At 49.6% G+C, this 14,635-nt stretch overlaps 4 protein-coding genes across 4 annotated transcripts; 2 read left to right on the top strand and 2 right to left on the bottom strand.

Moving 5' to 3' along the window:
- Positions 1–139: 139 nt before the first annotated feature.
- Positions 140–1,542, top strand: N0V89_003858 (uncharacterized protein; the record flags this gene model as incomplete). Its single annotated transcript, XM_056212655.1, has 2 exons — positions 140–211; positions 265–1,542. The coding sequence occupies 2 exons, from the start codon at positions 140–142 to the stop codon at positions 1,540–1,542; spliced, it is 1,350 nt and encodes a 449-aa protein (XP_056072963.1).
- A 1,387-nt stretch (positions 1,543–2,929) lies between these two features.
- On the top strand, positions 2,930–4,101 carry N0V89_003857 (uncharacterized protein; the record flags this gene model as incomplete). Its single annotated transcript, XM_056212654.1, has 2 exons — positions 2,930–2,934; positions 2,988–4,101. 2 exons carry the CDS (start codon positions 2,930–2,932, stop codon positions 4,099–4,101), a joined length of 1,119 nt encoding a protein of 372 aa, XP_056072962.1.
- A 227-nt stretch (positions 4,102–4,328) lies between these two features.
- On the bottom strand, positions 4,329–5,828 carry N0V89_003856 (uncharacterized protein; the record flags this gene model as incomplete). The annotated part of the gene is made up of 1 exon (XM_056212653.1): positions 4,329–5,828. One exon carries the CDS (start codon positions 5,826–5,828, stop codon positions 4,329–4,331), a length of 1,500 nt encoding a protein of 499 aa, XP_056072961.1.
- Positions 5,829–7,706: 1,878 nt separating this feature from the next.
- Positions 7,707–9,121, bottom strand: N0V89_003855 (uncharacterized protein; the record flags this gene model as incomplete). The annotated part of the gene is made up of 8 exons (XM_056212652.1): positions 7,707–8,015; positions 8,068–8,175; positions 8,235–8,343; positions 8,390–8,517; positions 8,573–8,749; positions 8,804–8,893; positions 8,948–9,003; positions 9,052–9,121. The coding sequence occupies 8 exons, from the start codon at positions 9,119–9,121 to the stop codon at positions 7,707–7,709; spliced, it is 1,047 nt and encodes a 348-aa protein (XP_056072960.1).
- Positions 9,122–14,635: the final 5,514 nt, after the last annotated feature.

Here is a 14,635-nt window from a genome sequence, read left to right as displayed (position 1 = left end):
CGCATTTCCACCCTCCACAGCGGGGTAGAGTGCGCTCTAATCAGGGCATCGCGAACTATACTGGCAGTTAATTGTCGGAAATGCGTTCATATATATTTGCGCAGTTCCATGCGCTCGACTCCGCTTGACGCACTCCACTATGGCTTCTCAAGCTACGGAATCGTTCAGAGACCCCTCCAATGACAAACCTGAGCCACTAGACATAGTCATTGTAATGCACCCATTCCCCATCCGTATATGGTATAGAGCTAACATTCATCGTAGGTCGGTGGCTCCTTAGGCGGCCTTTGTACGGCCCTCGCTCTCAGATCGCTCCCGCAGTGTCATCGCATCACGATCCTCGAACGAAATTCCACACCACTCCTCCACAATCAGGGCGCAGGCATCGTTGCAGGAGGTGATACGCTGGATTTCTTCAAGCGCTATGATCGTTGCAACCGTTCACTTGCTGTATCTTCGCAGCGTCGACAATACCTCGATAAAGATGGAGACATCGTGCACAAGGAGGACATGGTACAGAACATGACAAGTTGGGATCTAGTCTACTACATTTTGCGTGCCAACGTAGACTATGTGGAGAGCGCATATTGCAAAGTTCCTCAGCGACGGGTTGATGAGGCAGAGGTACGGCATTTGCACGGACACAAAGTCACTGGCATCGAGAAGTGTGGAGAGAAGGTGAGTGTTGCGTATACGACTACAGACAATGGCGAAGGGACAATGGAAGCAGATCTCGTCGTCGGCGCAGATGGCCCGAGTTCTACTGTTCGATCGCTTCTGCAACCGGATGTTCAGCGCACCTATGCCGGCTACGTCGCCCTTCGTGGGACCGTCCGTGAGGACGACGTGACTCCCGAGACACTCGAAGCTTTTAAAGACCGCTTTGCCTTCTTCCACACGCGCGGAGTTCAGATCCTCGCATACCTAATTCCTGGCGAGAATGGCACACTCGAACCGGGCCAGCGCCTCGTAAATTTTGTGTACTACACGAACTTCCCTTCGAAGTCTCTCGATGAGCCTTCGGAAGAGCTGGCAGAATTGATGACGGATGTCGATGGTGTAAGACACAGGATCACGATGCCACCCGGTAAAACAAACCCAAAGGCGTGGGAGAAGCAGCGCGTGATCGCAAGCGAAAAGCTGCCGCCGCAGTTCGCTGAGATCGTGAGAGCGACGAAGAAGCCGTTTGTACAGGCCGTAACCGACGTCATATCGCCAAAAAATGAGTTTCTCGACGGAAAAGTCATTCTGCTAGGGGATGCTCTCGCGGGTTTTAGGCCGCATACTGTGGCAAGCACTAGTCAAGCTGCCTTCGATGCCATGATTTTGTCGGATATGCTTCGTGGTGAGGTCGACAGGAAAGAGTGGAAGAAACAGACAATGGGTTATGCGCGGACAATACAAAAACGCGGGGTCGACATGGGTAATCGAAGCCAGCATCAAGACCTGCTGCTTGAAGAACACATACATGACCGCAATTTGGCGTCGAAACCAAGAGAAGAAGAGATATGGCCTTCCTGGGCGATTGCAGATGTTGCGTAGAGACTTTTACCGATCTGCGGACTAGTTAGTAGGAGCTCTTGGCCATCGCGGAAACACTGCCCATTTCCCCTTGTCATCTCTCATTCATTATGGAGCGTGATGTCCCTCCCCACAACGTCTTTTGCTAAAAGTTTACAAAACCAGGATCCAGCGTTCGCACAAGTTGCGCATCGTGACGAATCGCATGGCAAGAACGGCGGTCGAATACGCACCAAAGCTAACGTTTCCTAGCGAAATGGCAACGTGGGCAATGGTTTGCATCGATCTATAGTTCGCACCACTGTTCCATTGAACAAGCAGGTATTCACGTCGTGATTTAGGTGAATCGTATATCACTGCTTCGACATTTTCTTTGATCGTCGAGGACTTCGAACTCTCATTAAAAGATAAAGATAGTTCCAATATTTGATCTACATAGTAAATGATAAGTTATTAACATCGACCTATCAAAAGACTCCTGTTAGCGCCAGAGGCCATCACGCCTGCAGTTGCATTAGTGTGTGTATGGTATTGGTGCTGAACCCCGCATTCTAACCATGGTTGCTGCCTACTGCCTACTGCCTTTTTTTACTTATCAAACATCATACCGTACAAAGTTGCAGATAACGGACGTACTAGAGTAATTTGGGCCAGTAAGAGGCTGTAAATCCCACTTTTATTGCTGAGTATCGTGATTGGAGAGGCTCAGCGCTAAATTAGTAATCCGGTATCTGCAAGTTTCTACGGTATGTATATGTATGATTAATTAAACACCTGCACAGCGAGGAATCGCTCTCTGGAACGCCAAGTGCTTGGCGCCACCTTGAGTATATACATGCCGCTGTGTCTCATTTGCCTTCTTTGTTCACTCACCCTCATGGCTAAATAATAATAAAAGAAAATTACCTGGAGAATTTTCAACTGAGTATTTCTCCCGCTTATTCCTTCATTTCATGTCAGCAGTAAGTCAGGCTGACGCTCGGCACAGATCGTTGTCGAACGCGAGAGCATTGACTGTCTGTGTTCGCACGGTCGCTGACTCGCAAAATCCAGTTTACATAGTATTCATGCCTGTGTTGCTCACGGAGTCCCACAACTCGTAGAATACAACAAAAAGCGTACTATTATACATAAAGTAAAAGCTAGACGTCTTCGCAACCGCATCGCACGATCGGTCGCAATGTCGCTGCTTGAAACGACCTCTGTTTCGCCATGCGGGCAAATCACAAATAGAAAGCGAAAGGACTCTGGAGCAGTTGGCACGGATTTATCGCAACGTAGAGTTAAAAGTAGAAGTAGTACAAATGGTGATTTTAGTAGAGTACTATGTCCTTTCTACGTTAAAAGTCCAAACGAGCCTTGTAAGGCGAACTCGTGCTGGATCACGGGTTTTAGTGAGGTAGCAAAGATGAGGTGCGTCAAAGTTCTCTTGGAGACTATCTGCAGTATAAGCTAAAGTTAGGTAGAGATCATTTAAAGGACGTACATGATCTTTCGAAGGACCTCCTAGCTAAACTCAATTTTAAAAGCGGACGCTTCCGAAGTCTCAAAACGATCGAAGAGAAATGGAAGCACGCCTTCATCATCTTATTTCCGGAGGTACCGAAAGACGATGTTCCAGCGCCATTTGAAACTCCCAAAAACACCAATAAAGAGGCGCTGCCTGCGCCTGTAGATGATATCGAGTCTTCTCTTAAGGACGGCGGTACTAACCAAGTCCAACTCGATATCACTTCGCTGCTAGCTAGGATCCAGAACCGGCTCTTCGATCGTCTAAATATCTACACAAATGTGCCGACCAGCCTCAAAATGGACATACTTGCGAATTTTGAAACAGATTTTGATGACATCGTTGCGACTCTTGCTGAAGAAGCGGCTCTTGGTACAGCCAATGTTTGGAAATCGATGGCATATGGAGACGCCACCAACCCTTTCGAAGACTTGAACCTGGACTGGAGTTGCTTGGCCACCGACGGTCCTACTCCCGACTTGGAGTTTGCCGACAATCAGTCCACAACACTCTTCAACGAACCGGTGTTGAGCGCCGACAGGGCGGATGGAGAGCCATGTATAGACCGCCACACGGTTCACGGGCTGCCGGGCTTTCCACTGCTTGTGCCGCATCCAATGTTCGAATCAATGTACAACGATGCTAAGTGGAATGTTTCGCAGCCCGACCTGACCGACCTGTTGTCATCTATCAACGACGAGCTTCACTGGACTCACATGTGTCAAATCGCGCCGTCAAGTACCATGTCTAATTCTGCTACCGACGAGAAAAAGGTTCAGGACTTTGGGTACCAGCTTCCGACTCCACCTGTTACACCAAGCAGCTGCAGCAGCCCGGTCTGTGCAAAGATAGTCCCTGAGTCCATCCCTGGCGACGGCAGTTCGATTTTTATATCACCTACAGACCATAAGCGTAATATACCATTGGAAGAAATCTCTATGCCCATCATGACGGACGACAAGGAGCAGGACGAGTTTGACATTAGTGGTTTTCTACATTGTCTTGAGGACGAGCAATATTATTATTTGAATTCTTTTGAGTTGGATCAATGTTACAACAGGGACATGTGATCAAATTTATCTTAGCACTGCGTCTCTAGGCTTTTGTGGCTTCGCAAAGAGCCAGGGAAGGGAGGAACAAATTGAACAAAGTATATGAAGATACTTCAAAAGGAAATATATATAGAAAAAACGCATTTATACATCGAAACCAAGCGCTCGTTCAGGAGGGGTTAAGCTTGCTCTGTATGTTACGCCTGCTACAGTGCTAAATCTTGCTGTTTATTCCTTGTTGCCGTTCACTGCTTTACCCCAAGCGCTTGCACGCTGCTAATCAACGGCGTTGCATTTGACTGAAGAATTTGCAGCCGAAGACTGTTCGCTTCAACACTTGAATTCAGAATCCATATGCGCTTGTATCCCAATGATGTGCCATTGACAATCGTCCTATAGGCCCCATCAACACCTGCATCGATCAAGTAACCACCAACGCGCTGGCCGAGAGCGATTTGCTCTTGCATTATGACCGCATCGATGCTGTACGTACCATCGAGGCGGATTTCCAATACTCCGGTCGTTTCATTGTCGTTCATCGCCCAATAAGTCTCAGTGCGGCCGTCAAGCACATTGGCCGGACCGTATTGCTTGCTGTCTCCTTCGCGCACGCTGCTTGCGCTTACATCGAGGTCGGGAGTAAGCAGTGGGCGCTTCAAGAAGGCATCACGTTGCTCTCTGAATTGTAGAAGAGTCTCCAGATCTTCCTCGGGGATTTGTCCTGTAGTGTCCGGTGGTACATCGAGCAGCAAATTGACACTTCGTCCCACGCATTCCATGTACATTTGCATCAGTGCATTGACCGACTTGGGCTTCTCGTTTGCATGCCAGAACCAGCCATCGCGGATTCGCGCATCAGATTCCGCAGGCGTCCAGTACAGCCCATCACGCACCCCAGTCTGCAGCTTGTCGCCTTCGTAATGCGTTTGATCCTGCGTCCTACTAATCGTATGCCAGTTCGTCGGCACCGTGTAGCCATCCTCGTTGCCAACCCACCTAGCATCCACACCTTGGTGACCCCACATCACCGCACCTGGCTGGTTCTCGCGGATGATGTCACGGAATTTTGCCCAGTCGAATGTCTGCACTGTATCCGAACCACTTGCACCGTCAAGCCAGAGTTCAAACAGTGAAATTCGAGAGCCGTTGTCGTATTGCAAGGTCACAAGCTCTGTCAATTGACGTGCGTACAAGTCGTTGTAGTCGCCTGTGGTGTTGTCGCCAAAGATCTGGGGTTCGTCGTAGAGTGTTCCAGTGAGGTTGGGCTTCGGCATGGCTGGGTCGCGATGGATGTCCCACGGCGAAAGATATATGCCAAAATTGATGTCATACTTCAGCGCCGATGCAGCAGCCATGCGCACTACATCTGCGCTGAGTCCTGCCGCGATACGATCTTTTGCCCACTTTCCGTCCCCGATCTTGTATGTTGTTGTGTTAGTGTCCCATAACGCCATGCCGTCGTGGTGCTTCGCAGTAAGAATCATGCCTGCCATGCCCGCGTCCGCGAAGCTTTTTGCCCATTGATCTGTGTCTAATGCTGTGGGATTGAACACATCCGGTGTGCTTTGGCTGCGTCCCCATTCTTCGTTGGTGAAGGTGTTGGGTCCGAAATGAACGAATGCGTAATATTCAAGTTGATGCCAGGCCAGTTGTCGGGAAGATGGCGTCCGTAGGTATGGTTGTGGTGTGCTTTGCGCAGTGACTATAATTGCTATCCATGCCACAGCGTTAATTAATCGCAACATCGTGCCGCAAAGTCAGTCGGTTTTCCTAATCTTCTGCTGTCTGGATACAAAGGTTTTAGTGGTCGTTATTTGAAATTACAAAGAGGAAATGAATGCGTCGTAACAGGAGGTGACCTTTGCAATGTACGTTCGGCGTTCCACAAAGCTATATACAGCAAGATGCCCCCGCATTAGGGAGCGCTTGCCCGAAATCTACCGTCTTTGATTAACCCGCCCACAAACAGGATATGGGACTGAGTTGTGACTGAATACCGATCGTCGTGTTGCGATGCGAGGTAGCATTGTTTAGCTTCAATTATGTAGCTAGGGTTATGCCCAGCCTCAGATAAGGGGCTCAGAACACGTTTCAAGCTGCAAATGAAGCTGCTCGTACAAAACATGTTCGAAGGCTTCATAGTTGGATCAGGCGAGACGCAGTGGTACATGCCTCTGCCAAAGCTAATAATTAAACAGTCGAAGTCGAACAGAGTGGGCAATGGGACGGTCAATGATGGCCCCGGCGCTGACTTTCATGATGAGAGAGGTATCAAGACCTTCCTCTTTCGGAAGGGCGGGCAGCGGGGTACTGCATCAACGGATGCCATCATGGCACATAGAGAATGCAGGTACAGAAAGCTAATTAGAGCTTTTGTGTACAGTGCAGTCGACCACATAGAGGCAGCAGCGAGTTAGAGTGTTGGAGACGTCTCATAGCTTGAGTTACCCTGGGATAGAGTATCCTAGATTCGAGTCATAGACATCTACAGCAAGATGTAAACCCATCGCCAAGCTTGACGCAAGAGCCGAGTGCCAACAACCATCTGATGCCGAAGTCGAAGGTCGAGCGTTCTAATACAAGATCAGTATGGGCCGTATCTGGAGAGATGGGCAAAGGACGAAGCGAAGAAGCAGCGCATGGCGGCGAGGCTACGTTGGACTGGAGGCGCGAATGCCCCTATTCGCGTGTCTTCATCGCATTGCGAGCTTTAACGCTGCAATTCCCATCTCCAGACCGATCATGGCACAATTTTTGGCGTTGAGCTTCGTTGCAGCTTCCCTTGCGGCAGCGGCTCCTGAGCCACTGATGACCGCTCCGCTCGGGCTGAGCTCCACCCCCGCGCTGATTCATCGATTCTGGGGTACATCAGCACGCCCGGCGCATCTGAACGTAGGCTCCCACGCTCCCCACAGTCCTTCAGCTCTTCTGCAAGCGCACAAAGCGCGTTTCATTGCGCCATCGCGCGTAGCTTTTAGATCTAAAGATATAACTGACACTTCGTGTCGTCTAGTCACCGACCTGCGAAGCTGCGATTTCCCAGCCACCATCACGCAAAGCGGTCCGTAAGCGCAGTGTTGCGAGAAGAACAAGTCGTGCGATTTTTTTTACCTCATGCTCCGCCGGTAATGGCATTGCCGGCTCGACGTCCATCTTCTGCGATTCGGGATACTGAAACACTGGTGTAATAGTCTCGACTGCGGGCGCAAAAGACGGGAAGTCGTTCCTGGGCTGCTGGGCGACGGATCTAGGCAAAGGCGCATTCAATTTGGTACAAGCCATTGTTAGCGGTAGGAATACAGTCATTCACAATATACCATGGGTGTAAGGAAGACTTGGGCTCTTTCCGGGACATCTACTGTAACTGTGTCCGAGTCTACCCTGCACCCACTGTGATGCTGTCTGGATACTGTGCTAAGACCTGTAGCCATTACCGCTCCGAGGTCGACCAAAGGTTCTAGCGGCACTATAACCGGCAGCTATAGCACGAATTCACCATATCGAGGTCGTATAGTATAACAGCTAATCAGAATCGAATGATATATGGACTTCATCTACATAAGCTACTACACTGGAATTAAAACGTCGCCTTGTGCGGAAACAGTTCACGCGTGACTCCTCACCTACATAGCCATGGGCATCTCCATACCAGGCAGCTCAGTCAACCAGCCCTCGGCGTCCTCGTTGACGCGCCTCGGCACCTTGCATGCATTGCCAGCATCAGGCTGTTGAGTCTTGAGGCTACCGCAGTTGGCACCCATGCAGCCCTTAGCATCATCCATCGCCTTCTGCAGGGAGTCATCCTTCCAACCAAAAACGTAATCACCGTGCTGACCGAAGCCTGTAGTGTCGCCGGTGCTGAGGACGAAGGGCTGCGAGCCGTCGGTGGGCCAATCTGCTTTGTTGTTGAATTGCGTAGTGTCCCAGACAATCTATAGCTGTTGTTAATGAATCTTGTTGGTAGTGAGCTAAAGGATAGCTTACTTCAAGCATGATTTGGGGAATTTTCACGGGATGAGTTGAGGGACAGTCTCCGCCAACACTGCTGCCAGTGAATGTAGCAGGTCCGTTCTTTGGGTACGCTACGTGCGACTACACGTCCAAGAATTAGGACGAGTCGGACTGTGATCACGGAGGGCTTTTTATCATACCTTGTGATCGGGCGAATCAAGGTTCTTTCCGTCCCAGCATGTCGGATATAAAATATTTGATCGAATACCACCAGCACAGGCAGCCTTGGGTAGGCCCTCGGTGTCGAGCCTATTATGGTCAGAAAGCCGGCGGCATGGGATAATAAGAAACGTACTTTGCATCTTGGCAAGGTGCGGCATTGTCACCTCCAAAATTCGGCCCAGTGTAGCATCGGAAGCAGGTTTGCGACTTCAAATTTTTGCTCACGCGGTTGTTTGCATCACCAACAAGCATGCGGAAACCCTACGTTGTGTGAGTTTTAGCTGTCTAAGGAATTGTCAGATCAAGCGGCACTCACAGGCTTGAATGCGGTAACTTTGCTTTTTCCTGGTGACACGTAGTAGACGACGAAACCGCCCTTCGTCTTTCCAGTATACTTATCATTGAAGAGATCTCGGTTGGGAACTTGAGGCACACGCTTATACGTTCCATTCTTCGCTTTGAAGTATAAGTTGGCGGTCCAGTAGTTGGAGAACTAATTCTGTATCAGCACGTCAACCATCGAACCACTCCTCTACCCACCACGTACATCTTCCGAATATCCACAAGTGGTGCAGGTCGAGATTTTGGCAATGTCTGTCGACTGCATGGTCGTGTTGAAGGAATTTCCTCCGATGACCTACGGGTATAATTAGCGCCACTCTTGTGCATTGGTGTATGTGACGGAGCATACCTGATGCATGTGTGGTGAAGGAGCAAGACCTGGGTTGACAAGAGGATCGATGCGGTCTATAATCACCTGCGAGCAGCCAAATCGTAACATAGTATTCTGCCCACCTTGCCTGCTCTCAAGGGTATTCGGCAGCGCCGCAGCGCTCGCCGCGAAGAGTAGAGTCGAGAGAATCATGGTGGAGTATTTCGAGTGCTATTCGTGAGGCTGAACGAGAGATGGACTCGCGACCTACGACGAACATTGACAGGGAAGGGCCTCTATACATGGCTTGTGGTCACACACGCGTCACGGGTCACAGCTCCCACAACGGCCCCACACGTATGGACTTGCTCCCTTCTGCGTACTCCAGAAGTGCTAGGTAGCGTAAGTGTAAATTGGTGTCTGCCTACCATGTGGTTTCGGCAATCAAAGGATCGGTTGTGTACACTATCGAAGCTCGTGTGGCTTCGGCTAAAGGCTTCAGATTGACGAACTTAATTTACCGGCTCCAATAGTACTTCGTAGACAAGGGGAAGATTCAGGATTCATCGAGCCGATAGTGAACTCGCGTGGAGAACCTGGTACTGGTAGTGCTGAGCCTCCACATTCTGAACTGAAAGGTTGTAAGGGTGATGTGGGTTACCACATCGGTGCTGTTACGTGAGAGTGCAGTTCTCGAACTTCTTTAGGCATTTTGATCTGGTGCTGTTAGGCAACGTTCGTGGGAATAGTTTTGGTGTGACTTGTTGGTGTTCTGTTGAGTGATGATGCCTAGGATGGAGTTCTCGAACTTGTTGGCTCAAGGGCAGAGTTTTTTTGGATACGATAGTAGCCCTGCACCGCAATGGACATGATGTGCATCTATATAGAGCCTCATTACGTACGCGACAGATACAATGAGCTGGACGCATCATTTCTTGGTTTGTACAAAAACCGGGGTATGGTAAGAAACTTAAGATAATGCGATACCTTCTTCCCGAAATTCCTGCCTCATGCCTACACTAGCTTTGTATTCCCAAGCTCGCATCGACTTGTGTTGAAGACCTTCCCTCTCGGTAACCATGCACATATCTCTCGTCAATCAGGGCAAAGCACTTCCTCACTCCACCATCATTCTTGTGTTGTACTACAAACGTCACATATCCTCTTGAAGAATGAGAACTGCGTCCTCCACCCTTGCACGTCTTAGGGCCAGGAAAAAGTGCCCCTTTTCAATAATCGCAAACGCGCGCTTAATGCATTGCGGAACGAAACGTTTTCTTCGTATCATCTAGTTTGTTCGGCTTGTGTGATGTAAGACTGTTGAGTGTGGAAAAGCCTTACCATCGGCGAGGAGTCTATGAGCGATCAGCAATATATTGTTCCCCACTAACGCAATTATCGCAAAGTTCCTGATGACTTCACTGTAGTCTTGGGCGCATAGCCGTCAGATAGCCATTCTTACTGGCCGCGAGCGTCTCCCAGAACACGTCTCACAGTTTTCCCACTATCGTAGGAAGCAATTCCCTTCGCCTTCGAGATGTAACTCAATCAATACGGATTCCCGCTTCTACATTTCCTTCATGATTAGAAAAGTTTATCGTTCTTTGTCGCGTTGGGTGTTTCAAATGCCTTGCCAGTTGCTGGGCCGAATATGGGGCCACATACGTAGGAGTACGTTTTAATCTTGGTCAAATAGCCGAGAGTCTGTAGCCATAGGCAAATTTCAATCGTGGATCCAAGATGGACACACCGGCCGGCCATGGTCTACACGAGGTTGGAGGCGGAATAGCTCCAAGGAAAGATCCGCAAATTCAACCTTCAGGAAAACCACATCTCGAACCAGATCGTCGTCTGAGTATGGAGCCTAATCTGGAGAGTGGTGACTTCAGAGAGGTCTGCATTCAAACCCCATAGATCCAATTTCACGCACTGTATACCCCTTGTCTTTAGCGACTGATGCATCCGCTTATCGAGACCTGAGGTGGTGGAGCAGCGCGGATTTGGTTGTAGATTCGAGATGTAGACAGTTAGTAAAAGATGTAGAGAGTCCCGACTAGCCTTCCGGTATTGGAGTGTCTTCTTCCATCATAGCTCGGAGACCACTGAACTACATTGTCAAACACCACAAAGACAATTGTTCAAGCCCACGACTGCCTTGCCACCTTTGTCATATAATTTGATCGATAATGCTACTATTTGTACCACCCAAAGTCAGTCGAACCAAGGTCTGCAGAAGACGTTGCCGTCTTCTGCCCACTTAGGAGTTGCGAGCGCTGACAATGCGGACGCTCGCAGTCGTCCGGCCTAATCTAGCCTTCGTACCATTGTGATGTCGACTGTACATTCTGAATTGTATTAAAAGCTAGCTGAGGGCTGTCATCCCCCTCATCGCCCAGCCAGATCACGGTGTTGGTCGCGTGGCTGTCAATCATGCCCTTCAGCGGAACCAGACTGATCTACGCATATCTAATCGTTCCTCAGAAATACACTCTCGGTCTCGCTTCTCAAGAGCTTCAGAGCTGAGGCTAGACTAGTAATAATTTGAATTGTGGAGTTGTTTGTCAAACAGGATAGTACATCGAAGGTCGGGGCACCCCACGCATGAGTCAATGCTGTGTTTTAGGACAGACCTGCTCTAGAAAGCGATAGCACGTTGGTTGGTGGTTCGCTAGTAATAATCAACAAATGGGTATGCAAAGTTGATGCTGACATCGTGCAAAGAGCCATGAGGAAGATCTTCGAAGTTCCCAGGCTTGAGCTCTAGAATACGAGTTTCATCATCGTGGAGGTGAGAGTAGGCGTTATTATCCTAGGACCTCTATTCATTTACGGTACCACTCGGTTTGCGGGCTAAAATATTCGGATCGAAGCCCACCTTGCCTCGTCTGGGTGGCTGATGGCATCAACAGGTCCGTGCTTGGGGGCAGCATGAAGCGAGTTGCTTCGATCCAAGCAATTCTCCGTTTTCTGACAGACACCAGTGCAATCTTCTGTTAGGTTTCAACAAGCTAGGTATATCGATTGACCATTATGTACTCACCTTTAAACAGTGTAAACAAACGACAGTCCTAATTCTCCAGCGGTCTCTTTATGTTTGCATCTTGGAAAGAAATACTCGACTCTTGGAGATGCTAATTTTAGCCGCCGAAGTGTTTTGTGGGTAGTCTCGAGATGATTGTAGTATCTGAGCTTACGGTTTCGCTACGCCACCATGTTGCGCAGTTCGCGACTCAACTCAAAGTGCCGTGCCGTGACTGATTAGCTGAAATAATTCGTACCAGCCACTCATGTATGAAAAGTAGAGATATCCTAAAGGGAAACAATCAGTGGCCACTTACTTCGAAAACATACAAAATGTGCAAGCGTCCTTTTCGCTTCACATCTATGGCCATGTTATTATACGAATTTAATTAACGCACTATCTGAATCCTCAATGAATGGAACGTCAAGTTTTGCCAAAGCATCTCTGAACAGTTTGAGGGCCTCGGTACAGTATCTTTATCATCAATGCAATACACTCTAGCCTTTGTAACCTTTCCAAGTCCTGCATTGATATAATACCAGGATTGCGATCAGGAGATGCTTGAGATCGAAATCCAATTCGGTATATGCAAGACCAAAATCCAGATAAGGAATGGTTGGTTCGACCCTGTAGACAATGGGGATAGGCTGAAAGTGCGTGGTGCTACCAGGGCTGGGCTGTTCTTAGACGTCGGCTGAGCTCCGTAAGATATCTGCCTGCTGGGGCTTCGTCCTGTAGTGCGCATATCCCGGTTTCACGTTGCTGATTATACTTGAAAGATACACCAAGACTGATACCAATCAACGAGCAACCTTCCCGATATTCGATGGGGTTGTCCGCTTTCTTCTGACTGGTAGCGTTCACACCGTAGTGACCGCGTGAGATGACATGGGCGTGACTGTCTTCATTTGACGAAAGTGGCGCGCACAGGAAAGTTGATCAGCTTGAATAAAACCTGGCCCGGTACTCCGGACGTTCCAGGAGACGGATTCGTGAGATCTTCAGGATCACGTGAGGGGTTTACCGCCCGGCGTCATCGATGATTGACTCTGTGCACCAGCTAGCTTGTTAGCGAATTTTCCAGTTTCTGAGTGGGATCATTTTCTCAAAGGACCTCAGAGGTCACTGGTCTCGATTTCTGTACCACAAGGGCTAAGTCGTAGCTGCTGACGGAACAGGTCCATGAATGGACTCCAAACCTCTAGTCCACGTCGACATGACTACCTAGGTTTGCCTATCTAGGAAAAACGAGGTATTCAAGCACTGTTGCGAATCTATGACAGTGTCAGTTGCAACGACGTTGTCGACGAGAGCTTGGTACCGATCACGTTATCGATAAGGGCAAGGAAACCATTACCCTAACCTCTCGTCTCCTCCCTCGACACAACCCTTCGTGCGCAACCCTCGTTTTCCCGCAAACCTAAACTCTGAGATGTGCGCAGGCGCAGTCTGGCCGGTGGGTCGCCTTCGTCACCATCTCGGGAACCGTTGATCCTTCCACTTCGTGAAACCAGCAGCCGGGCCGGCGGCTTCTCGCAGCAATCGCCAACCCTCAAGTGCCATGTCGCAATCTACAGTAACATCCCATGTTTTTCACTATCATGCATGTAACTGGTGGGCACCGTTTCTCCCTCACGTGCGGCAGATAGATGGGGTCGTGGAGAGTCACAGGACGTGTCGCAGGGTTCAGAGTTGCCCTCCTTGCTTAGTGGCTTCTGACAGCTTCGGCATTTTCGTTCAGCTTCCGGGTAGTCGATACGGTCGTGGCTGGTATTCGCTCGCCCCAGGATCTACGCCGCGACCCGTTTCCCCAGTAGGGAAGGTTGCCTTCGGAGTCTCAAGACGTGTCCTCTAATGCACAGCGAATCAATGCTAACACACTCCGATGGCTGTCCAGCTCCAAGTGGTTAAGTATTCGCACAGTCAGCTTCCTCGCCCTTCATGACATTGTCAGTTTCCAGCTGCCTTTCTGGTTTTTTGAACGTAGGATCTCCGGCGCTATGGATCTTGATCGTTGAGCCCGACTCCAGACGGGAACTAGCGAGCCTATTCGTCGATCACTCGCATAAACACCAACGTCGCAATAGCCCAGCCTTTTGCCGGACCTACTATAGTTCAGTGGGCTCTCATTGAACTAAAGCGCCTCAATTACTACGTGTTTCAATCGCATCAGTCTATAATCCTCCGGGCTTCCATATTGCTGACACGCAAGCATCCGCCACAGCCAGATTCACTATCGCATGCTGCTGCTAACCCACTGCTACCATGGCCATCTTCTCAAGGACCAAAAGAGCTAGTAAGGTAGTCGAAGAGCTTAAGATTACCCCTTTCGCTGAACCCGCTGGGATACCATCGCCTCCACCAGCCAGGCCTGCTCCAAGTCCCCGAATCGATCCGACCAGACCGGCGTATAGTGAGACCCCAGCTGCCTTGACCGCAGAAGAGATGCGTGCAAAAATTGCAGCGAACCGCAGAAGACAGAGCGACATCATCCGTCGCTCCGCAGCTTTGTCTTATACACATTCTCGTACGGTCAGCGAGTACAGTCTGCCTGGTTCCGGCTGGCAAACGCATCGGATTCGAGAACCTACCTCTATTGAAGCCATCCTCCAGGACATGCCTATTCACGACGCCGAATTATTACCGCTTCCACTAGTCTTGCGTGGAGCAGAGCCGGTCCATAAGGGGGGTCAACATACGCTGTC

The sequence above is a fragment of the Didymosphaeria variabile genome (genome assembly GCF_027946475.1).
Source record: "Didymosphaeria variabile strain IMI 356815 chromosome Unknown scaffold_3, whole genome shotgun sequence".
NCBI classification, from domain to species: domain Eukaryota; kingdom Fungi; phylum Ascomycota; class Dothideomycetes; order Pleosporales; family Didymosphaeriaceae; genus Didymosphaeria; species Didymosphaeria variabile.
This window is presented reverse-complemented; position numbering and strand designations above follow the sequence as displayed.